We start from the raw sequence: 25,482 nt of genomic DNA on the forward strand, positions 1-25,482 counted from the left end.
AAGCTCACCGTGCAGCCCATCCGGCCGGGCGCCCGGCGGGCCTTGGCCGGGGCGGGGACGCGGGCGCCCCGGGAGCTGGCCCGCCCCCCAGCCCAGGGCGCCTCCGACGTCGGGAGGGGGGCGGGGACGCCCCCAGCCCGTCCCCTCCGGGAGCCTTCTCCGGCAGGACCGCCAGGAAGCCGAGGAGTTCGGGGCCAGGCGAGGGGCGGTGACACGGGCGTCCCGAGCAGCCAGTGACAGAGGGAGATGCGAGGGCGGGGGACACGGGGAGGGGCGGCGACGGGGTCCCGGGGACTGGGCGGCGGACCAGCCGAGTATAGGAGGAGAGAAAGAGACCGACAGCGCGACGGAAGAGGCAGGAAGCAGATAAGGAGAGAGAATGAGGGAGAGACGGGGAGACAGGGACGCGGGGGACAGAGCCTCTGCGCCGGGAGACCAAGTGCAGGAGAGGGAGAGACAGGCTGAGGGTGGCGCAGGGGAGCAGAGCCAGGCGCGTGCCAGGTTCGCTGCTCTTCCTGGGGGTTGTGAAACGGTAGTCCCTGGGGCCAGCTCCTCTGTTCTCTGCCCCCAGTACTAGCCCCGGGGACACCCCAGCCCAGGAAAGCGAGGGCCTGGCAGTGGGAAAACCTCGCCCTCAAGGAGGCAGAGCACAGCCAGGGTGGAAGGACCACAGCCCACCTGGGCACAGTACCTGGCCCATTCCTGGATACAGCATCTCACCAGTGGTCACTTCCCTCTTTTTAGCGGTAAAGACGAGGACTGAGAGGATGGCACTGGTGACCAGTACTTATGGGGGGCCCCTCAGAAGACTGAGGTAGGGAGGAGGAGAGAGACATGTGATGAGACCCTTGTCCTCCCCTCCCCACCTGCATCACACTCCAGCTGACAGTAAAAACTGGCCGAGTACCAGATGGGGCAGCATCCCGGCCTCTTTGTGCCACCTGGTGGTGATAAGGAAAAAAGACAAGACCTAGTGGCCCGTGATGAGAAGGGAAGGAAGCTGAACAGCAGCAATTGCTGGGTGAGTCTGTGTTTGGTCAACTAGTCATCCCCATTTCAGTCATCCTGCCCTGCTGCCCTTGACCGGCCTCTGCCACTGCTCCTCCCCCTCTGAGCAGGGTTTCCCCTCCAGGATCCTGGGCTGGGCCTGAGTCTCCTCCCAAGCAGCACACCCTGAGAAGCAGGCGCAGGGACTGTATCACAGGTGGCAAGCACAGGCTGCAGTGCCCGCTCTCCATGCCTCCGCCAGCCCGGCCTTCCCAGGTGAGTGGAGAGAGACTCCTGGTTCTGGGGGAGGCTGGCGAAGGGAAATGATGTCAGGAGCAAGGAGCTGAGGAATCTTGATGGATATGAGGGACAGGACACGATGCATATAGGTGTTCATCGATTTCATAATCAGTCTGGGTTGGAAAGAACTTCAGAGACCCTAAGTCCAAATCCCTGGTCTACATATGGGGAAACCGAAGCCCAAGAAAGGTGAGTGGTGTGCCCAAGGTCACATGGTAAATTATAGGGCCTGGTTGGAGACCCAGGTCCCTTGACTCCCAGCTCAGTGTTCCCTGAATGCCACCCCCACCCTCCCTCCCTCCATACTCTCTTCTTCCCCATCCTGTCCCCTCGACTGTGCCCCACTGCTTCTTCACTCCCACTCACCCCCAAATTCCAGCAACAGCAGCCTGGGAGGCAGGACACCTGGGTTTCCTACCCCGTGCCCAGTCTTTACTCCAGGCTCTCAGAATAAGCCCACTAGCCCTCAGGGGCCACAGTATTCCTCCCTGCGCCCCAGGACCCACTGTGGGAAGAGGGGACAAGCTGAGATTCAACTGCGAGAGAGCAGCAGGATTAAAACCAGGTGTCCTGCTTCCCACACCCAGTCCGGGCTCTAGGGTCCCGCCTTGCTCCTGCCTCCGTCTCCTCAGAACGCATATTTTCCGCTCAGCTGGGGCCCAGGAAAGGATGAGAATGTGCCTCAAGGATGATGAGTGCTCTGGCCAAGTTCCCCATGGGGACGAGGGTGAGGTTCCCGTAGCACAGCATCCACATGGCATGTGCACGGACAGGCTCACTCCCAGCAAGTCAGGGCTGAGGGCACATGCCCTGGAGGCACATGCCCTGGGGGCACATGGACCTGAGTTCAAATTCTGGTTTCCCAACTTAGAGTTTTGTGACGTTGGGTAAAAGACACCTTCTCTGACCCCCCTTTTTGCCTCGTATAAAATAGAGCTGATAACCTCCTAGGATTATTGTGGGGACTGAATGAGACAAAGATATCAGGCACCCAGGAACTGCTCCGTAAGTGGGGGACACGCTATCACCTTCCCACACTGGCCTAAAGAAAGAGTTGAAGTTTTTATTCTACCAGTCAGCTCACTGTGACCCTAAAGACATCACAGTCCTTCTCTAGGCTCTGATTCTTTCTTTGTACGAGGAGAGGACTGGACAGCTGAACCCAGAGGCTCCTTCCTCAGCTGAACTTCCAGAGCCTCAGAGAATCCTATCATTTTCAAATACTCATGGCAGAAGAGGGCACTGCCCCCAAGGTCGCCAGGGACCTGAAAGGTGAGTGGGTCCTGAGAGATTTTCTGGGACTGAACTGGGGGAGATGTGAGGGGTCTTAGGAGCCTCTGTCTCAGAGACCTCACTCTCCGATGTCTGATGTCCCCATCTTCACAGCTGCCGTCTCTGCCATCCTCCGGGGCTACGGGGGCGGGCAGAGTGTGACAGACGCCAGCGCTGAGCTGCACAGTCTCTGCGGCTGCCTGGAGCAGCTGCTGCAGGTGGGCCCTGCCCTCTCCTCCCGACCCTCCCTCCCCCCAGCCCAGGTAATCAGGAGGACTTTCCCAGATTCTGAGGGAAGAACCGCCCTTCCTTTGCTACCATGCGCCACCTCATCTCCCTCAGTCAGCAAGTCCTTCCTGATACCTGGCATCTCTCATGGAGGTTGCCACTGTAGCCTGGGAGGTGAGGCAGGGCTGGGGCAAGGTGAGGAGGGGCTGGGGGCAGCTACCCTGCTCTGAATACTAAAGTTTCAGAGGCACAGATGTCCTAGGGCTGGCCCTCCTTGCTGCTGGTCAGAGCCCCCGTGATCACTATCACTAGCTTTGACTGAACACACATCGTGTGCCAGGCTACGCCTTTACATGCCCACCTTATTCAGTTTTCCTTCGAACCCCCTGACGTGATTCATGACCTGCCCATCCCCCACATTGACACACACAACCTTCCTACTTCTCTGACTATGTGTAGGTGTGTGTAGTGTGAGTGTGCCTGTGTGTGTATGTGTGTAGTGTGGGGGGTACAGGTGTGTGTATGAGGTTTGTGTATATGTGGTATAGGTGTGTGATATGCATGTGGGAGTCTCCTGCCAGTCACACTGGCCTCCTTGTTCTAAAGCACACCAGGAATGCACCCACCTCAGGGCCTTTGCACTTACTATTTCCTCTGCCTGGAGTGCTCTTCCCCCAGAAATTTAGATGGTACACTTTCTTATTTCCTTCAGATTTCAACTTGAACAGTATCTCCTCAGTAAGGCTTTCTCCAGCCACCCTAATTTACATTTTAACACACACACCACACATACACACATGTGTGCTCACACCACACAATTTCTGTTGCCTTTTTCTGCTTTGTTTTGCCCTTAGCGGTCAGCACTATCTAACATAGTATATATGTTTACTTTTTCCGTTTGTTCATCGTCTGTCTCCCCTTCCAAGATGTAAGCCCATGAGGCGAGTTTGTTCATTGCTGTATTCCCTGGATTTAGAACAGGTCTGGCACACAGTGAGTGCTCAGTAAGTATTTCTGGAATGAATGAATGGGAAGACGGAAGTCTCAGAGAGGTCAAGCAGCTTGCTCTTGGTCACACAGCCAGTAAGGGCAGAGCCAGGACCTGAAGCCAGGTCTGTCTGCACAAGCCCTTTCCATTCTACCATGTACCCACTTAGTGTGCTGGAACACGAGGGTTTCTAGGAGGAGGAAGCATTTCTGATTCCTTTCCCTCGTCTTGCTCCCAGTTTAACCAGAAACAGCAGAAGAGCTTCCTGGGGCCTCGGAAGGATTACTGGGATTTTCTCTGCACTGCTCTGTGGCGGCAGCGGGGGAACACAGAGCCCGCCCTCTTTGTTCGCTCACAGGACAAGGTATCCAGGGCCGAGTGGCCGGCAGGCTGGGCCCCTTGATGAGGATCACTTGGGGGCCAGGACAAATAGGCCTGCCCATCCCAGCTCCACTGACCATAGACCCCTGCCTGGTCATCATCTCTCATTAGCACTGTCCTCAGCACCGCGTCAGCCACCCCTTTTCCTCCCATAGCCTCAAGTCCCATGAGACCCTTCTCATCAAGCACCCATTCCCTCTCTGTGCTGGCTGAGTTCTCCCTGTCCGGACACCACCCCCCTCTGCCCCCTCTGCTCTCTGCAGCTGAAGACCCCTCTGGGGAAAGGCCGCGCCTTCATCCGCTTCTGCCTGGCCCACGGACAGCTGGCCGAGTGCCTGCAGCTCTGCCTCCTGAACCCAGAGCTCACCAGGTGGGTGCAGGGACATGCTCCTACTCATACCGTCAGAGCCACTGTCCCTCCTTCATGAAACATGCCCCTTTAGCCCCAGAAGGATGGTTTAATGTCAAGGACGACTGGGATGAGAGAAAGGAGGGGAAGTCAAGCAAGAGTGAGCAGAGGAGAGGTTAGAAGTCCAGTCCTGGATGGTACCTCATCATACTGCTTAGGCCTCCTGCTCCCCAAGGGCCACAGCCCTGCCCGGGGAACTGTCCCATGATGGTAGGCAGCGGGGGTGGATGTTCTGAGGTGGGGGGTGGCAACAGTGCCAGGATCAGAGGCCAAGAATAGAATACTGGTCATTGTGAACACAGGGAATGGTATGGCCCCCAGAGCCCTCTGGTGTGCCCTGAACTCCAGGAGGACATTCTGGACTCTCTCTATGCTCTCAATGGGGTGACCTTCAACTTGGACTTGCAGCGGCCAGACCTGGATGAGGCCTGGCCCATGTTCTCAGAGTGAGTGGACACACGTGGAGGGGAGCCTGTTTTCATACCTGCTGCCAGTGCTGCCACCCATGCCAAGCTAACCCCAAGCCCTTGGCCTCTGGCGCCATCTGTTTGTCCCTTGTTGCTCCTGAGCCCCTGAACCTCCACCTCCCTACCCTTCTGTTTCCCAGCATAATCTCATGATGTCCCATGACTCTGCACTGAATACCTACTCTAAAGAGTTGTTGGGTAGCTGGTGTAGAGCGTTAGAAGGATGAATGGATGGTGGAATGTTGAGATGGAAAGGATGGATAAATGGAGTGTGGGGTGCAGGATGGATGGGGGGGTGCATGTGCGAGGGTGGGAGGGTGGGAAGGTGGAAAGGTTGGTGGGGTGAATGGGCGGCTGGAAAGATGGGATATCCTGCATCCAGGAGCCAAGGCCACTTCTCGAGAGAGGCCCGGGGTCCTCCTGCCCCTTTCCTTTCAGGTCCCACTGCCCCAGTTCCAGCCTGATCCAGGGAAGACGCAGGAAAAACAAGGACTCCCCAAAGGAGGTGCTCCTGCCTGACCTTCACTCTGGGTTGTCTCTTCTCCATCTCTGTTGGAACTGGACAGGTTGAGCAGTAACTGGACAGACAGAGAGAGAGGCCAATGTGTGGACCTGGGGGCTGGGGACCCACAGAAGCAAAGGCTCATATTCCTAAAGTGGTGGGGATATCAGGGAGAGAAAGGGACCGCTGACACCATCTGCCGAAGCCAGGGGGGCCTAGCGGGGGAGGAGGTGTGAAGAGGGTGACCAGAAGCTTACAGGAGACAGACCAGGGAAACAATCTCTCCTGGACAATTTCCAAATGTCTCAGTTTAGTTCAGGGAGTGATTGAAAAGCCAGATCACCTGGTTTGAATCCCAGCTCCACCTCTTACTAACCACCATTCCGGGGCACCGTTATTTGTCATGCCTCACGGGTGATTGTGAGAACGCATTTCGACAGACCATGTTAGCACAGAATAAGGCTCCTACCACGTGCTCAGTAACTGGTAGTTGGCAGTTAACATTATTCCACGAGATCGCTTTGCATCACCACCAGCTTCCAGGCACCTGGGACAGATACTATGAGGACTCAGTCTCTGACCTGAAGGAGTTCCAGGTCTGTTCAGGGAGACAGACCCTAGAAGAACACACTGCAACATGACATGTGAAGAAGCATAGTGATGCAGGCATGCACAGGGAAACGTGGGGCCCAGAGAAGGCTTCTTGGCAGAGATGACCCTTAGCAGGCTGTTGGCCAATCTAAGCTTTCATCACAACCCTACAAGGCAGTTTTTATTATTCCCATTTTGCAGATGAGAAAATACAAAGAAGTCAAGTTCGGAGGGCAGGCTCAGAGGAGAGGGGTGGGAAGAACCGAGGGGAAACCAGATCCATGCAGAAGATAGAAATGAAGGAGGGAGAAGGGCTCAGGCTAGAGGTGAGGGAAGAAAGGACATCAGGAGGCACTGCGGCTCCCTGACTAGATCAGAGCTAGGGCCTCGGTTCAGATCACCTGGTGTTAACATTCAGATTCCTGCCCCTCCCACCCCTACCCCAACCCTGTCCCCAGATCTGCTGGATCAGCATTTCCCATGGGAGGACCTGGGAATCCATAGATCAAGCAAGACTGTTGTGTTAGGGCTGTGGCCTTTCCCGTGCACCTTGGTGAATTGGTGCCGAGGGGGATGATGATGAGTTTGGGGGCTTCTCCGCAGATCTCAGCTATAAATGGAAGCCCCAAAGGAGTCCAGCCAGAAGAGCCACACACCAGCCAAGCCAGCTGTCTGCGAGATGCACAAGGGAAAGACCGGTTGGCTGGACTCCCTACATCCCAGCAACACAGTCATCTTCCTCCCTTTTTGGAAAAGAAGAAAGAAGATCCTAGGAGCCTCAGGGCCCCCCACAGCATGTGGGAACCAGGGGGAGAGGAGCTGCAGGAAGACCAGGAGATGAGAGCCCCAAGGATGGGGCTCTGCCTGGAAAACTCAATACCCAGCATCCAGGGGCAGAAGGAGGGGCCCAATCAGGCTCTGAAGGAGGTGGTAGGGACAGAGGGTGAGGACAGAGGGGGTCTGCTGAGTACAGAGGGTCAGAGAACAAGAGCGGAGACGCATAAAGGGGAAGCAGAGTGGGGTCAGATGCAGGAGCTACTGGTCTCCAGCCCCAGAACGATGAATGAGGACTCAAAGTCAAGGAACAGGCAGGAGTACAAGGTGCCTAGCCTTCTGGGGGAGCCCAGTGTCCTTCAGGGCCTGGGAACAAAGGAAGGCTCCACCACAGAGAAGCCTCGAGAGCAAACAGGAGTGACCAGGGCGGCCAGGAGGGAGGAGCAAGCAGAGGTGGCCTTGCAGGATGTGGTCAAGGTGAGAGCAGTTGAGCTCTGTACCTGCCTATTCTTCCCACATTAAACTGGTCCACAGCCCTGGCCGGTTTGGCTCAGCAGTTGGAGCATCGGCCCGCAGACCAGAGAGCCCCGGGTTCAGTTCCCGCTAAGGGCACGTACCTCGGTTGCAGTTTGTCCCTGGCCCTGGTTGGCGTCGTGTGGGTGGCAGCCACTCGATGTGTCTCTCTCACATCGATGTTTCACTCTCACTCTTCCTCCTTCTCTCCCTCCCGCTCTATCTGAAGATAAAAGCAAAAATAAGTAAATAAATAAACAAATAATAAAATAAACTGGTCCACAGTTGGAGGTCTTCAGTGGCGACCTGGGGACCATTCCAGCCCACAAATTAATATTTATTGGCCCACACAGGGTTATTATTATTTGAGGATGTCTTTGGAAAGCCATGCATTCTTCAATTCACCACAGTCCCTACCTCTACCTATTGTCTCACAGCGGACCCACTTTATTCATCAATCCTACTCGCCTAGCCCCTGTAGGCATTTGCATTTGTGATACCTTTCCAACAGTTCTTCAGGGAAGTTGCTGTTTCATAGCCCTCATCCTTGGTAGGTTTCCTGCCAATATGTAAATGCTACTGTTGCAGACCTCACCTAGTTGCTCTTGCTGTAGATGTGTCTCCTGGAAGTCACCCAAGATTGTTTTTAAGCCTTCCTTCAGCCTCCTCCTTAGCCAGAGTCTTCCAGCTCCTTGAGCTTTGTAACATTCATCCCTCAATGAAGAAAGACATGGTGGCTCCAGGCTCACCCAGGGGCAGAGCCAGGTGTCACGGTTCTCAGCTCTGTCCCCAGGCCTGCCTTCTACCCAAGGTGGTCTCATGTGGCCTGAAGTCTCCTGGGGACGTTTGTCAAGTCATTCCTGGGCTGGGGTCTCTGCCCTCTTTCTTCAGCTTCCCTTTTCCATTCTTTTCCCCTCCTCTCCCCCAGAACCTCAGACACAGGCTGCGGAAGACCAAGGAGCAGGCCCAGCACCAGGAGCAGCGGCTGAAGGAGCAGGAGAGGGAGCTGAAGGCACTGCAAGAGCAGCTCAGCAGGTAACCTTGGCAACCACCAGCACACACGGGGCAGGAGAGCCAGCAGGCTGGAGGGACAGGCAGCGCTCCATGGCTCCTGCTGCCATTCATGGTCATCAAGGGTCTTCTGAGCTCCTCCTGTGCTCCAAGTCCTGTGCAGGACACATCTTTGGGATGCTAAAGCATACAGGGCATTTTTCCTGCTCTCAAAGACTCCCTCCTTGCCCTCCCATCCCTTGCCCACCCCCTCCTTCATTGGCCTCCCTAGGATAGATCTACACCTCCTATCCCTTCCTTGCCTTCCATACTAATCTTGGCCCCTTTCTGCCGCCTCTTCTGGGCTGCTCCTCTCCCTTTGCCATCCACTCTGCCTCCCTGCCATACCACACTCCTTCTGTTCCTATGTCTCTCATTTTCCTTCTCCCAGGTGCACAACCTCTCTTTCACCCTCTCAATAACCATAGTCATGACTATCATTTGCTATGCCCTTGGCACTGTTTTTGTGCTTCCTCATAACAGCCTAATGAGATAGGTTCTCTAAGAACCCCCATTTTATAGATGAGAAAACTAAGGCTCAAAAATGTTACATAATTGCCCTGGCTGGTGTGCTAAGTGGTTAGAGCATCAGCCCACGCACCAAAGGGTCGCAGGTTAGATTCCCAGTCTAGGGCACGTACCTGTGTTGCAGGTTCAGTCCCTGGCCTTGGGCAAGGCATGTGTGAGAGGCAATCAATCAATGTGTCTCTCTCACATTAATGTTTCTCTCTCTCTCTCCCCTTCCCTTCCTCCCTTCCATTCTCTAAGAATCAATGGAAAAAATATCCTTGAGTGAGGATTAACAACAACAAAAATGCTACACAATTCACCCTCCTGGTATTTTAGCAGCTGCTCCTGGTGCTAAAGATTCCCATGATTCAGGCCCTAAGTGAATGCAGGGGCTTTGCCCACCCAAGGGCTTTCTCTGGGGATCAAGACAGGTTGGGGGAGAAGCTGGGAGGCTCCAAGGACATTGGCCACCCGAAGGCTGCTCCCTGCAGATTGTCATCCTGCCACCTATCATCCCATCCATCATTCAGTCATTCCACAAACACTCGAAGTGCCCACTCTGTGCCAGCCTGTCCCCATGTGCCAGAAATCCTTTTGTGAACAAAACAGACAAAATTCCCACCCAGGGGAGCTTACATTCTAGTGGGAGAAGCAGTCAGTAATATGATAAGCAAGTAAAATATATGGAGTATCCAATTCTGATAAATTCTAAAGGGAAAAAAATAAATCAGAGGAGGAGAATAGGAAGTATCAGGGGTGATATTAAAAAGGTAGCATGGAAGTCCTTCCTGTAAAGGTGATGTTTGGGAAAAGACCTGAAGGAAGTAAGGCATGAGCCATTTGGATGTGTAGCCGAAGAACATTCCAGGCAGAGGGAACAGCAAGATCAAAGGCCCTGATGGGGGGAATGATCATGGCAGGTTCTAAGAACATCAGGGAGGCCATTGTGGCCCCAGTGGAATGAAGAAAGAAGGAGATGTAGGGAAAGGTCAGGCAGGTACTGGGGACCAGGTTATGGAGACCCTAGTAGGCATCAGAAAGACCTTGGCTTGCCCTGGCCAGTTTGGTTCAGCGGTTAGAGCATTGGCCCAAGGACCAAAGAGTCACGGGTTTGATCCCCAGTCAAAGGCATGTACCTGGGTTGCAGGTTTGATTCCCGACCCCAGTTGGGGTGATGCAGGAGGCAACCAATCGATGTGTTTCTCTCACATTGAGGTTTCTCTCTCTCTCTCCCCCTCCCTCCCTTCCACTCTATCTAAAAATCAGTGGAGTGAGAATTTTTAAAAAAACTTTTTTTTTAAAGACCTTGGCTTTAACTCAGTGTGAAATGAGAACCATTGAGAGTTCTGAGCAAAGAAGAGACAAGACATGACTAGTTGTTTTAATGTTAAAAATATATTTATTTACTCTTTCAAATAATTCAGTGGTTTGTGGTGTATTCACAAAGTTGTACGTGGATCACCACAATCAACTTTAGAGCATTTCATCACCCCAAGAAAAGCCCTGTACCTACTTAGCAGTCACTGCCCATTTCTTCCTAACCTCCCAGCTCTAGGCAACCACTAATCTGTCTTCTGTCTCTATAGATGTGCCTGTTCTGGACTGACCTGAGTTTTTTGTATTTTTTTTATCCTCACCCGAGGACATTTTTCCATTTTTTGTTCAGATAGAGTGGGGGGGGGGGGGGAGAGAGAGAGAGAGAGAGAGAGAGAAACATCGACGTGAAAGGTACACATCTAGTGGCTGCCACCCGCATGACCCAACCAGGGCTGGGGACAAACTGCAACCGAGGCAGGTGCCCTCAGCGGGAACCGAACTCAGGTCTCTCTGGACCACAGGCCGACGCTCTAACTGCTGAGCCAAACCTGCCAGGGCTGGACTGACCTGTGTTTTCTTTTCTTTTCTTTTTTTTAACTCATCTTTATTGTTGAATATATTACAGATGTTTCCCCCTCCCCACCCCACCATTGACCACCTCCTCCCCATTCCTACCCCCCTCCTGCCTTCTCCACACTATTGTCGGTGTCCATTGGTTATGCATATATGCATAGAAGTTCTTTGGTTTATCTCATCAGTCTAACAACCAATTTGTACTTCTTAATTCCCCCAGCCCCCACCCATCTGGCAAGCAACAAAAATTTCTTTGTATCTATGAGTCTGTTTCTGTTTTGCTTGCTCATTTTGTTTGTAGATTCGATTGTTGATAGATATGTATTAATTGCCATTTAATTGTTCATATTTTTGTTCTTCTTCTCCTTCAAGAAGACCCTTCAACATTTCATATAGTACTGGTTTGGTGTTGATGAACTCCTTTAGCTTTTTCTTGTCTGGGAAACTCTTGATATGTCCATCAATTCTAAATGATAGCTTTGCAGGATAGAGTAATCTTGTTTGTAGGTTGTTGCTTTTCATCAGCTTGAATATCTTTTGCCACTCCTTTCTTTTGAAAAATCAGCTGACAGTCTTATGGGAGCTCCTTTGTAGGTAACAAACTGCTTTTCTCTTGCTGCTTTTAAGATTCTCTCTTTGTCTTTAACTTTTGGCATTTTGATGATGATGTGTCTTGGTGTGGACCTCTTTGGGTTCAACATGTTTGGGACTCTCTGTGCTTCCTGGATTTGTATGTTTGTTTCCTTCACCAAGTAAGAGAAGTTTTCTGTCACTATATTTTCAAATAGCTTTTCAATTTCTTGTTCTCTCTCTTCTCTTTCTGGCACCCCTATGATGTGAATGTTGGCATGCTTGAAGTTGTCCCAGAGGCTCCTTACATTATCACTTTTTTAAAAAAATTCTCTTTTCTTTTTGCTGTTCTGATTGGGTGTTTTCTGCTTCTTTATATTCCAAATCGATGGTTTGCTTCTTGGCTTTACCTACTCTACTCCTGATTCTCTATAAATTATTCTTTATTTTAGTTAGTACATCCTTTATTTCTGACTGTTCCCTTTTTATGTTGTTGATGTTCTCACTAAGCCCCTTGAATGTCTCACCAAGTTCCTTTAGCAACCTTATAACCTGTGTTTTGAACTTTGCATTTGATTGATTGCTTATCTCTATTTTGTTTAGTTCTTATCCTGGAGTTTTGTTTTTTTCTTTCATTTGGAATATGTGTCTTTGTCTCCTCATTTTGGCTGCTTCCCTGTGATTGTTTCTATGTATTAGGTAGAGCTGCTATGTCTTCTAGGCTTCATAGGGTGGCCTATTGTTGTAGGTGTCCTGTAGGATCCAATGGTACAGTCTCCCTAATCACCCCAGCTGGGCCCTCAAGGTGCACCCCTCGTGTGGACTGTACACACTTATGTTGTAATTGAGTCTTGATTGCTATTGGCACGTCAATGGGAGGGTTTTACTCAGGCTGATCAGATGCAAGGACTGGCTGTGCCCACTATCCACTGACCTCTGACTACCTTGGAGGATCAGCTGTGCAGGGGCCCACCACACAGAGCAAGACTTACTTCGTCAGGGCTCTGGTACCCACTGAGTCTGCTCATTGAGTGTGTCACTTGTGGAGGTTGGGTGATGTTTTCACAGTGTTCTGAAGCTGTCCACTGGGTGTGCTGGCTCTGGGGCCAGGTCAGCCACTGCCTGTGTTCTATCCGAGGCCTCCCGGCATAAGCTACAAAGTGATCTGCAGATGGCTGCTTCTTGTGCTGGGCTTGGAGGTGTTCAGGAAAAGCCAAGTTGTGAACCAAGGCTGATTGCTTTTAGTGCCAGGCCTGGGGCTACTTAACAAGAGGTATGGGGCTCGCTGAGACCAGATGCTGCTTGTTGGAGAGATTTTAGGAAACTGAAGCAGGATCCAAGACAGGATCCAAGCAGGATCCAATCCTATGGTAAAGCCTTTGGAAACAGTTAGGATGGGCCTGAAAGTTGGGTGGGCGGGGCCTCAGGGAATCACCAGGGCAGGGCAAACAGTGTGAGCCAGGTTGCTGGAGTCCCAGATATGGTGGCATCTGCCGCCCCAGGGAAGGGCTCACCAAAGGAACAATGGCCTCCCACTAGTGTGTCTGTCCAGGAGAAAGCTGCCCCTCCATCCCTGGTCCCCAGGCCAAACAGCTCAGTTCTTCCCTGTATGTCTCTGGCGCCCTTCAAGATGCCTCCCCTCCGAGCTCAGAGGGAGCAAGTCTGAGTAAGTCCGTGTGTGGGCCCTTTAAGAGGAACTGCCTGGGGCGCCCACAGCCGCAGCCTCCCTCAGCCTGAATTCCCGCTGGTTTTACAGCCAGAAGTTATGGGGACTTTTCTTCCTGGCACTGGAACCCTGAGCTGGGTGCCTGGTGTGGGACGAGGACCCCTCAGTCCTCAGAGAGGACCTTCCCAGCCAGGTGTCCTCCTGACTTTTATCCGCCACACGTGGGTGTGGGACCAGCCCATCCATCTCCGCCCCTCCTACCAGTCTCCATGTGGCTGTTTCTTTAATTTCCTAGTTGCAGGACTCCCATTCAGCTCGACTTCAGGCAGCTCTGAATGATGGTTGTTCTGTAGCTTAGTTGTAATTTTGATGTGGTTGCCGGAGGAAGCCATTCCAAGTTTACCTACCCGCCATCCTGACCGGAAGACTCTCTCTCTGACCTGTGTTTTCAAGGGCTCTGTGAAACTAGTCTGTGGGGGAGCAAGGGTGAAAGCAGGGAGACCATGAGGAAGCTACCCCGCCGTGCAGGGGAGGCGAGGGTGCCCCGGGCTGCGCTGATGGCAGTGCGGGTGTGGAGAGGCTGCTGGACTCTGGATCAACTCGGAGGTCCGGCTTCCCGAGAGATTGCATGTGAGGTCTGAGAGGGAGACAGATGTCAAAAATGACCGAGTTTTCTGGCCGGGAAAGCTAGAGTCACCGTAGACCATCTGCTGTGGCAGAGTAGGTTTGTGGGGAACAGTCAGAAGTTGAGTTTGGAGCTTGTTAAGTTTGAGACACCTGTCAGACACCCAAGCGGAGCCTGGAAAGGCAATGAAGTGTGAAGTTCAGAAGAGAGGCATGGGCTCGGGGTCTACTGGGGAGTCACTGAAATGTGGGTGGTGAGTGACAGAAGCTCCTGAGGCTGGGAAAACACCTCACCCCTGGGAAAAAGGACTGCAGGCATCAGACTGGTGACAGGCTATCTTAGCACCAGGGGACAGAAGTGCCATAAGGCCCATTTGGTCAGTCAACAATATTTATTGTGCCTCTACTGTGCCATGTGCAGGGGTGGCGGGGACAGTGAACAGAACAGGAATGTCTGCTCTCACAGACCCGGGAGACAGACAGTAGATCGACAAGTAGAAACACAGTGTCAGGAATCATAGGCGCTGCGGAGAAAAAGCAATCCAGGAAAGGGGAGAGGGAGACAGGACAGTCTGCTAGATTTAGGATCAGGAAATTCCTCTCTGAGGAAGTGACATTTAAGGAGAAACCCCAACCACAGAAAAACTGGACCACGAAAATATCTGGGGAGGAACACTCCAGGCAAGGGACCAGCAAACACAAAGCCCCAGGAGAAGTGTGCTTGGGGACAAGCCGGCTGTGTGGCTGGAGCAGAGAGGGGTGCCCCGTGCTGGAGGATGCTAGAGAAGAGTCTTTAGCAGGGGATCTCATGGTTTGCCTTTGGTTTTTAAGGCTGTACTGTGGAGAACAGACTAAGAGTATACGGGGTGCAGAGCCCCAGGCTAGATGCACAGGGAGGACACAGCAGACCATCTTGGCAGCAGCCCCAGAACAGACCAGCCTGCAGTTACTATGAAAAGACACTTGGAACTGAGATACGGGGCTGCTCTGGGGTCACTGGGCAAGTAAACTGTCTCAGGCAAATGAAGTCAGCAGCTAAGAAATGAGGCTAAAGACTAAAATGTTCGTTAAAAGTCAAAACATGGCTCTGATCCAACGCCTGAGCACAAAAACACTCTTTCTTAAGGCTGCGGGAACTGGCTTTTTGGAATTCCAGTGGCTATCTGTTGTCAGTTTGAAGTCATGGCCCACCCAGTTTCCTCCCCTGCAGCAGGCTACATGACAGCATTTGAAAAATTAATTCAACTCATTGTCAAGCCTCTCGCAAGCTTATCCTTCCCCCCAAACACACTCGGGCCCAGAGTCGTGGGCACTCACAAGCACAGGCATCAGAGGTCAGGGACAAGGCACCACCACTGCAACACCCTCCCGTCGGAGTGATGGAGTAAGAGGCGGGACCTCTCTATTTCCAGCCCAGTAGATTTCCTGGAACCTTCCAGGAAGCCACTAAAGACAAAAAGAAGAGGCAAGAATAGAGCTGAGGAGGTTCCAAGCCCAAAGCTGAAACAGAAATTTAAGAAAGCCATATGCTTATTATTACTTTTTTAATTGAAAAGACAATGGAACGTAATTTTTCAAAACATTTTAATGGCAAAAAAACCACCCATATCCTACGCCACTTGCTCCACTCCCCAAGCACCACAATCGCTTTCAGCTGGACACAGCCCGTCCAGCCGAGGTTCCCAGACACCCACCTTCCCCCAGGGAACTGCCGGCACTGTGAACAGGCCTTTCGAGAAGTTTTCATTTTAAAGTGAAAATATTTTTTAAAAGAGAACAAATGGAAATGTTGGCTCATCTCCTGTAAAGGAATACACAAAACTAGACCCTGTTTTCATTTCTCGGAATGGTTGGTGAGGAGTCAGCCCCTAGGTGTCAGTCCTCACAGTGCTCAGTTTGGTGTGTGGTGTGGTGTTTGTGGGGTGTGGCAAGTGTTGTGTTGAGAGTGTGTGTACTGTGTGGTTTTTTATAAGTATATATAGTATGCAGTATATGTATTATGTGTGTATGGTATGTGGTGTATGTGTTGTGTGGTAAGAAGTGTGTTGAATGTGTTGTGCATTTGTGATGTGTGGTGTGTGATGTGTATGGTATATGTTGTGAGAGTGTGCGGTGTGTGTGGTGTGTTGTGGGTGTATGTGGTAAGTGTGCTGTGTATGGTGCAATGTGTGTGTGTTGTGTTGTGTGTGGCATGTGGTATATGTGCTGTGCTACAAATGTGTGTGTGGTGTTTGTGCTCTGTTGTAAGTGTATTAGGTGCATGGTGTGTGTGTATGTGTGATGTGATGTGTTTGTGCATATATAGTGTACTGTGTGTTTGTATAGTGTGGGTAGGGTGTGTATAGCATAGGGGAGTGTATGTGTAGTGTGGTCTGTGTATGTATAGTGTGGGGGTGTATGTGTGATATGTGTGTATGTATAGTGTGTGTGGGGGTGATGTGTGTATGTATAGTATGGGGGTGGTGGTGTGTGTATGTATAGTATGGGGTGTATGTGTAGTGTGGTGTGTGTACGTATAGTGCGGGTGTGTGTGTGGTTTGGTGTGTGTATATATCGTGTGGAGTGTGTGTGAAGTGTATGTGTGTGTGTGTGGAGTGTGGTGTGTGTATCGTGTATAGTGTGTGTGTGTGTATGGTGTGGTGTGTGTCTGTATCATGTAGAGTGTGTGTGTGTGTGAAGTGGGGGGTGTATGTGGAGTGTGTGTGTGTGAAGTGGGGGGTGTATGTGGATGTGTGTGTGTGTGTGTGAAGTGTAGGGGGGGTGTGTGGTGTGTGTATGTATCATGTGAAGTGTGTGTGTGTGAAGTGGGGGGGTGTATGTGGATGTGTGTGTGTGTGTGTGGAGTGTGGGGGGCGTATGTGGAGTGTGGTGTGTGTATGTATCATGTGAAGTGTGTGTGTGTGGAGTGGAGTGTGTGTCTATCATGTGGAGTGGTGTGTGTGTGTGTGTGTGTGTGTGGAGTGTGGTGTGCATATGCACAGTGTTAGGTGTGGGGGAGTGGACTTCAACCACAGGGCGCACCACCAGCTCCACCCAAGGCTCCCTGTCGGGGGAGGCCCAGCCAAATCCTGTGCTTTTCTCCTCAGAACTGAGTCTGCCTTTTGTGCTCAGGTGTCAGGAAGAGAGGGCCCGGCTGCAGGCAGAGCTGGAGCAGAAGCAACAGGAGGCTGAAAGAAGGGGCACCATGTATGAGGAGGAGCTTGGAAGGCAGCAGGACCTGGTCCAGGCCATGAAGAGGAGGCTGCTGGAGTTGATTCAGTAAGTAGGGGGACAGTGGGCAGGGGTGCAGAAGGGAAGATGGTATGGGATGTAGAGTCTGGGAATGAAAATTCTGCTCTACTAACAACTATCAAGCAGGATTCTGGACCTTTTATATATACCAACTTATTTCCCCATTTTACAAACTGAGAGTCAGAGAGGCTGACTTGGCCACCAAGGACACAGCATATACACTGCACAGAGTCCTCTGACTCTAAGGCACACCCTCCACCTCAACCCACTCCCACGTACACACACCTACTAAAGTTAGGAGAAGGGAAAGGAGCTGAGAAGGAATTGGGAGAAGGGGCAGGTTAACTAAGAGGTAATCACATATCCTACACCTGCCTGCCTACTGGACTTCCTCAGATCACAGGGCCTGGGGGCCTGTCCTGGGTCAGCTGTTCTAAGTACAAAGGCTGAGCTCACCAGAATCAATTCCAAACCACTAAGTTCACTGAGCGAGGGAGGAGATGTGTAAAGCCTGGTCTCTGCCCTTCAGTCTAGTGGGGAGATAATTCAGATATGTTATCCTTTGCCCAGTTCAGGAAGTAAGAGACCATTGCACTCAGTTTCATTAAAATTGGAAGGGTGCTGCGGAGTCGTCTAAGATGAATTCCTCTTATACAAAACCCAAGTGAGATTAAAGATGAGAAAAGAGAGAGAGCAACCTGAAAAGAACAAACAAAAAAAAACTTAAGGAGTGATCTCCCCCAAGGAACTGTCAACTGGGAGGAAGGGAGATATAAAAAATTAGCTATGTATCTCACACACAAAAAAATTAAGGTAGCTAATAATAAAAGATAAACATATAAATATATAGATATATGTTTTAAAAAATAGAAGATTTTATGATAGACAAAAATATATACTCCCAAAGTGTTAGGATTAGGGTTAAAACTTAGCTCTGAGCATCTTGGCAGCAGAATCAAAAAGGGAAACACAGAAAGTTGCCTAACATTCACTGTCCAGGCAAAGGAAATATACAAGTTCATGAGGAGAGACCAATGTTTTTCCTAGCGCTAAAGAAACTCATCCCAAGGTCCCAAACTATATAATATAATGTTTCTTGCAAAAGCATTTTTGAAGATATAACCCTACACAAAAAGTGGGGCGGGAGGGCATGGAGGTTGACTTCTGCATCAAGATGCTAGACTGACCTCCATCCTCAGATCTCACTAAAATGATTTTAAAGACATAAAACTTACAACAGAGAGAAATGTAGAGGAGCCAACCTCAGATGAGAGATTTCAGCTAATTCCCAGAAGTCAGAAAATGAATGGACAAGTGGAGACTGGATTTAGCCCAACTTAGAGCTTCAGGGCCCAGAGACACCAGGAACACAGAGGCAGAAGTGAGATGAGGGGCAGAAATCAGGAAATGGACTGACGAAGTCAGAAAGAGCAGACTTTCTGCCTGCTTCTTCAACTGCAGAACACCCAACGTTGAGGCGCTATCTCAACTGTCGGTTCTTATCTGGAGAAAGTTAGATGCCCCAAATAAAAGAACAGTGTGTCCTGGCTTTTGAGATTGTGATGTGGCAGACAGCGTCCAGCCCAGTCAAGCACCCCTGACCACTGCTTGCAGCTCCAGCAGCGCTATGGCCTCCCCTTAAACGTGAGATGGCAACCATGTTTTTGTAGGCTTTTGAGGACAGTCTAGGACACGAAGGGAGAGACAAAGTTAAACAAAGAAAGATCCATCTCCCATGAAACAAGATGCTGTGAAAACAACCACCAAAAGATGAGAAACGTTCTTGGAAATTAAAAGATCGCTGACATTTTTCTACATTCACTAGAATTGGAAGGAAAAGATGAGGCAGTCTCTCAGAGCGTAGAATAAAAAGCACAGAGAGACAGAACACATGAGGGAAACAATTAGAGACATGAAGAATGAATCCAAGGGTTTCAGTATCTCTTCCAACTGACAGGAATTCCAGAGAGAGAGCGGATAAAATGGAGAAGATTATCAGATAAAAATATGGGAGACTTTCCCAGTTCTAATGGACATAGATGTTCAATCTAAAGATTTCACTGAATGGCCAGTACAATAAAAGAAAGGGGAAGGAAACTCACATCTAGATACATCACTGAAATTTCAGTAGAACAAAGATAGGAAGACTATCCTAAGAAACAGGTCACTTACAAAAGAAGTAGAACACCATAGATGTTCAGAATCAGTGGTATAATGTTCTCAAGTTCTGAGAAGAGCTGAGTTTTGCCCTAGAATTCTATGTCCAGCCAAAATATGGAGCAAGTGGGGAAGGTGATGGAGAAAAAGACCTTTTTCAGACAGACAGGTCACCTCCCACACAGCCTTTCTTAAGAAATTAATTAAGGATGTGTCCCAGAAAAACGAGGAAGCAAGCCAAGAAAGGAGAAGATGTGGAATTCGGGAGACAGTAGCTCTAGCCCAGGAGAGAACCAAAGTGAATTCCCAAGATGCTAAGTGGGCAGGGCCAGCAAGCAGTCAGTCCAGGCTCTAGCAGAAGTATTGCAGGCCCAGGAGGAAGGTCTCTGGGGAGAAAGAGAATCAATAAAATACCTGCTATGATGAAGAATTGGGGTGGGTGGAAATAATTAGGCTATGTTATGGCAAGTCATGCAAGGAACAAAGAAAGGCCATTAGACACAAAATGCAGTATACAGGTGATGTATCATAGAATTCTACATGGAAACCTATATGATTGTATTAACCAATACCACCCCATTAAATTTAATTAAATAAAATACTATATAAAAAGGCAATTAGAAAGTCCTAGAAAAACAAAAAATTTCCAAGAAGGGGAATGTTATAGAACATAGCTCTGCATAAAGCAATATGCTTACATGTTGTCTAATAATGTAAGTTCCAGTCACTGATATTTTCAACACAAAGGCAAAGCATGGAACACTATTATAATTATACAAAAAACATAAAGGTTACCACCTAAACAATATTAAATATAGAACAGAATCCAATAGAACTTTCTGTGAAGGTGGCAACATTCTACATTTGTCCTGTCCAATATGGTAGCTACTAGTCACATATAGTGATTGAGTGCTTCAAATGTACTGGTGTGACTGAGGAACGAAGGTTTTTATTTTATTCAACTTTAATTGATTTACATAGCTACAGATGGCCAGTGGCTACCCTATTACAGGAACAGATGACAAGTTAGGAGGTAGGAGAAAAAAGGTAGCATCATTGTATCACAGAATGGCAGTCATAAGACACTGCCTATAATTAATCAAATAACGTGAGAAATAAATGTGTGAGAATATTCTGTAGAAGTCCAGTAGTAACTAATAGAGGAACCAAAAATAGGAATATAACTACATTGGGAAGAAGGAGGAGGATTTAATGGAAATGGTCATAAATAAGCTAAATTCTCTGGCGTCGAGGTAAGGGGATCTATAGAAGAACTTCTCTCTTGATAAATCAAGAAGGAGGGATATGAGCACGTTCCTTAAATATGGAGGTACTATCAAATAGGAGGAAAAGCTAAATGAGGTTAGAAATGGTTTGCCCCTGAGAATGGGAAGGTGTCTATTGCCTTTTGATAGAAGTCCTGTAATGTTCAGTTTTTATGTCATGGGTGTGCATCATTTTGATAGAAATTAAAACAACTCACCTTCCTTTCACATCTTTAAAAAAAAAATGAAGATAGTTTTGGAGGGGCATGAACATACAGTTTGTACTAACAAGACAGTTTGTACTAACTGCCAAATAAAAGATAATAGGCATTGCTATGTGCTGTAGGAGTCCGGAGGATAAAGCCCTGGGGTCCTCTACCATCAGGGAGCACTCCTTGGAGGATGCAGGCTATGATCAGGCTCCTAAATAGTGGGTTAAGGTTATGATGGGTAGCAGGGACCTGTCACCATCCATCCAGTTTCCCTGAAAAAACCTCGAGGCTCACTGATCTCCGTTATGTGTGTGTCTCTCACTGTCTCTTCATTTCTCTCTCTCTTTCTCTATTGCTGTGTCTCTTTCTCTATATTTGTCTCTTCCTCTGTGTCTCGGTTCCTGTCTGTCTCTGCATCTTTCTCCTTGTGTTTTTCTCCCACTGCATTTATCTCTCTACTTCTTCGTGTGTCTGTCTCCCTCTCCAACCCCCTCATTGTCTTTCTCTCTGAGTGACTGACTGTCTCCCTCCATCCCTCTTTCTCTCCCTCTCTCCCTCTCTCCCCTCCCTTTATCTGCCCATCAGAGAGAAGGATAACCTGTGGCAGAAAGTTCAGCATCTCTCTTCTGTGGTCCCTGGATGCTGTGTCGGCTGCAGCAAGCTCTTTGGCCGGCTGTCTCGGCGGTACCCGTGCAGGTAATGGGTAGGACACGGAATCTTTCCTCTGGGATAGCCCAGTTCCCGCCGGCCCCCAGCCCCCCGCCCACGCAAGGGAAGGGAGGGACACGTGAACTGGGAGTTTGTGGAAGACTGCTTAAAGCTGGCCACTCACATTACCCAGCACTGAGCAGAGTCATGGACGGGAACAGTGGAGAAAGGTCAGACAGCAAGGGCGCCTGGAAGGTGGGACGGTGTAACCCTTCCGAGAACAGACTGGGAAGAGATGTCTTGCAGAGAGGAAGCTGCTCCCCTCACCTCCCTCTGGGAACACAGTGGCAGAACAAGCAGCAGGAGAGAGGAAGATGGGCCATCAGGAGAACCTGCCATTTGGAATTTGAGGACCCTAGGGTAGTGGGGCTTTGGGACACCCTTTAGGAAAGGGGCCTCCTGGGACAGACCCGGGGCTGTTCTTCTGGAAGACAAGAGACAGAAAGGTAAACTTAAAGATGCTCAAACCCCAAAACCCCCTCCCTCCATACACCCGTGTGCTCCCCACTCTTTCCACCTTTGCCCCCAGGCTGTGTGGAGGCTTGGTTTGCCATGCCTGCTCTGTGGACTACAAGAAGCGAGCGTGCCACTGCCCAGCCTGTGCCCAGAAAGGAGAAGCCCAGGTCATCTGACCAGGACCCACCCAGGACTGGCCTTTCCACCCCACCCTCCCCTTGGCCCTTCTGGGACCTCTGATCTGATCAATACTACCTTCTAGAACTCAGTGACTTAAGGCAGACAGCGCTTAAGTAGCCAGACTGTGGTGTGGAGAGTGGAAGGAGCCTGGCTGGCAGTTGGGAGACAGGTTTGAACCCTGCATCTACCATGATGAGCTGGGTGACTTTGGCAAAGGCCTCAGCTCTCTAAGCTTTTCTGTAACTTGAGGAAATTGGGCACCATCCACTCTAAAGTCCCTTTGGGCTCAGAAAATCCTTGACTGAAAATAAGACCCAATGGCCTTGACTTTCTACTCCACACTCCCTCTCACTCAGACCACCCTTCATGACACTGCACGGTCTCAGGGTCCTCAGGAGCTTCCTGTCTGGAGTCTGCTTCAGGGTCTGTTTTGTTCTGTTTTGTTTTGTTTTTAACAGCTTTCTCAAGGTTCTATTCACATATAACACACTTCACATAAATTGTACAATTTGATGTGTTTTGACTTTCATTTACACCCATGAAATCACCACCCTATTCAAAATAATGAACACATCCATTAGCCCCAAAGTTTCCTCTTGCTAATTGGACTTTCTCCCTCCCCCTTTCTTCCCCCATCCCCAGGCAACCACTAACCTGCCTTCAGTCACAAAAGACCAGTTTGCACAATAATGTGGGGAAAGCAGAGGGTGGGGGCATCAATGGGGGCGAAAAGGAGGGAACATCTGTAATACTTTCAACAATAAAGATTTAAAATACTTTTTTTTTAAAGACCAGTTTGCATTTCCTAGAATTTTATATAAATGAAATCATATCGTCTGCCTTCTTTCCCTTAACGTGATTATTTTGAGATTCATCCATGTTGTTGTACATGCCCATAGTTCCTTTTTACTGTTGAGTAATATTCCACTGCATAGACAGAGCACAATTTGTCCACACATTCACCTGTTGTCAGACATCTGGGTTGTTTCTAATTTGCAGCTATTACAAAGCAGTTTCCTATAATCATCTGAGTACGAATCTTTGTGTAGACATATGCCTGTATTTCTCATGGGTTAATACCTAAGAATAAAATGGTCAGTTCATAGGGCAAATACATGTTTAAGAAACTGTTGAGTTATTTCCTAAAGAGATTATATGTTGTACCCTCCCGCCAGCAGGGTGTGGGAGTCCCAGCTGCTCCCCAGGGCATTTGGTTTGGTGGTAGGAGAGGAGATACAGACATGGACTTGGGCCTCTCTGTCCTTCCCTTTCAACCACTATTGTAAATTAAACAGTCCCAAGTTGTGAGGCCTGGAGGGAGGAGCTGAGTCTAGGTGACTCTCTATGCAGTGCTCAGCTTGACTTCAATAAAGACCATTGATGATGAGGATTCATGTAGCTCCATGGAACAAGATTACATCCTCTGACTGCCCAAGAAGTCTTATGCAAATTGTGTCATTCACTGGGCACCCAGTGGTGGTGTTTCTGAAAATACTGTTTCTGAAGAAGCATGGGCCCCGCTCTGTAACAAAGCAATTAACTGCTCTGCCTGAGCTCCATGGCAGACTTTGTGGCCCCAAGCAGGCACACATGCTGTCCCCGGCCCCCTGCCTCACACAACCACCACAGCCTTTACAGCAGTTGGGCAACTCTGTGGCTCTGACCAGAGCCTGTGAGCTGCCACTTGGGGTCAGGGCCTCCTAGAGTTGCCTCCCATTACCATCACATGGAGCAAGAGTTTTGCAACAGCAGTTTCTGCCCTGGAGAGCTGGTAAGAACTTCTCCTTAGCAGAGTCAACAGCAAGGTGGGGGGCAGGGAATGGAGGAGGTGGGGGTGGAGGAGACAGAGCTGGGACTCCCAGAGCAATCAGGGCTAAAGAATCAGCTTACTCTAAAGAGCAGGGGTGCCTTCCTGGAGGTCAGACTTTCTCAGAAACTTTTATTAGGGCAGGGTTCTTACTATAGCTAAAGACATCATATTCTTATAGGAACTCCAGCTCAGAGTTCAGACCTGCCTAATGAACTGATGGGGGAGAGGGCACCTAGCAGAAGCCTATGTTCAAAGAGGAAGCAAGATGCTCCTGTGTGAGAACTCATCAGGAGGAAATCAGGGGCCAAGAATGGGGCAGAAGTGCCCCTGGTTGGGAGGAATGGAGGGCAGTGCTGGGGACCAGCCTCTAGCTTAACACTACTCATCAGAGGGTCCCACCAAGTCCAAAAGAGATCATGAGAGCTCCATAAGAACACTGGAAAAGCTCATTAGACCTCAGGGACACTCCAGCAGAAGACCACTCCAGAGCGTGACACTGCAAGGGTGCCAGACTTTCAGCAGTGACTCCAGAACACGTATCTGCACAGCAACACCCAGAGAAGCACATGGGAGATGCCCTCAAACAGACCCCTCCAAATTCCTGGGGGCCACCTTACAAGGAGTTGAAACCCTGTACAAACACACAGGTCTGAGCCGGAGCAATCTGGGTTATTGCTACTGATGCGACCTCGCTGTGCTCACAGGCTGGGGGTGCCCCAGGAAATTTGAGTGACAATTATTTTTTTAATTAGATGTTGCTCAGATGTTCCAACATACATCAGTTTCCCCACTTTGTCAATTCATTCAGTGTTCAAGAAAATTGTATTACACACCTAGGATATGCCAAACACTGATTGCTTTGGGGGATACAGAGATTATATATACACATGATACCTACTTTCACAAACCTCACAGTGGGGAGTAGAAAACAGCCAAACAGATGATTACAAAACCTTCTAACTAAAGACATGATAGAGGAAGCCCACGGGTTCAAAGAGCATGGGGCAGCAGTCCATAGAGGTGACCACCGGGCTGAATTTGAAAGAAAAAGGAGAGCCCTGGCTGGTTTGGCTCAGTGGTTAACACGTTGGCCCACAGACCAGAGAGGCCCGGGTTCGCTTCCTGATGAGGGGGCGTACCTCTGTTGCAGTTTGTCCCCGGTGTGGGTGGCAGCCATTCCATGTGTCTCTCTCACATCAGTCTCTCTCTTCCTCTCTCCCTCCTGCTCTATCTCAAGATGAATGCAAAAATGTCCTCGGGTGAGGATAAAAAAATAAATAAAAAATAAAAAGGAAAGGAGAGTTAGAGCGTGCCAGGGGGAGAGAAATGCATGCCAGGCCCCGAGCAGAAACCAGAACAGTTCCTAGGGGAAATACAAGTGATCCTGTGGCTGGAGTTAAGGGTTCCAAGGGATGTGGCCTGAAACGAGAACGCGGGTTCAGACTCAGGAGGTGCCAGGTACACCAGTCAGATGTTTGATGCTGAGGGTAATGGTGGTCCTTGAGGGTTGTAAGAGAAAAAGAGCATGATCAAATTCGCACTTAGGGTCATCATTCTGGTAGCAAAATGGAGGGGGAATTGAGGGGGAAGGATGAGGCAGAGAGCACGCGGGAGAATAGTGGTAGTAACAGCAGCAGAAGCAGCAACAGCCAACACTGCCAAGCACCATTCTAAGTGCTTTACACATGGCAGTAGGTGCCCTCATTATCCCCATATTACAGTTGGTGAAACTGAGACCTGC

General features: G+C 49.8%; 1 protein-coding gene across 2 annotated transcripts; it reads left to right on the plus strand.

The window, feature by feature from the left end:
• Positions 1 to 625: 625 nt before the first annotated feature.
• RUFY4 (RUN and FYVE domain containing 4) lies at positions 626 to 22,678 on the plus strand. 2 transcript variants are annotated; one of them, XM_036254314.1, is made up of 13 exons: positions 626 to 1,021; positions 1,119 to 1,263; positions 2,405 to 2,559; positions 2,674 to 2,777; positions 4,014 to 4,139; positions 4,420 to 4,526; positions 4,868 to 5,011; positions 5,471 to 5,537; positions 6,729 to 7,376; positions 8,341 to 8,447; positions 16,834 to 16,980; positions 21,173 to 21,283; positions 21,825 to 22,678. In XM_036254314.1, the coding sequence occupies exons 3-13, from the start codon at positions 2,514 to 2,516 to the stop codon at positions 21,925 to 21,927; spliced, it is 1,710 nt and encodes a 569-aa protein (XP_036110207.1). In that variant the 5' UTR covers positions 626 to 1,021; positions 1,119 to 1,263; positions 2,405 to 2,513; the 3' UTR covers positions 21,928 to 22,678. The 2 variants fall into 2 exon arrangements, with proteins under 2 accessions (XP_036110207.1, XP_036110206.1); XM_036254313.1 differs by having other exon boundaries at positions 1,133 to 1,263.
• Positions 22,679 to 25,482: the final 2,804 nt, after the last annotated feature.

Source organism: Molossus molossus, unplaced genomic scaffold (assembly GCF_014108415.1).
Source record: "Molossus molossus isolate mMolMol1 unplaced genomic scaffold, mMolMol1.p scaffold_m16_p_11, whole genome shotgun sequence".
NCBI classification, from domain to species: Eukaryota; Metazoa; Chordata; class Mammalia; order Chiroptera; family Molossidae; genus Molossus; species Molossus molossus.

Excerpts from the sequence above, each read along its gene's own strand:
- RUFY4 (XM_036254314.1), top strand. The coding sequence starts at position 2,514 with ATGGCAGAAGAGGGCACTGCCCCCAAGGTCGCCAGGGACCTGAAAG. Across the intron at positions 2,560-2,673 it reads GGTCGCCAGGGACCTGAAAG|CTGCCGTCTCTGCCATCCTC; the intron begins GTGAGTGGGTCC and ends CCATCTTCACAG. Across the intron at positions 4,140-4,419 it reads TTGTTCGCTCACAGGACAAG|CTGAAGACCCCTCTGGGGAA; the intron begins GTATCCAGGGCC and ends TGCTCTCTGCAG.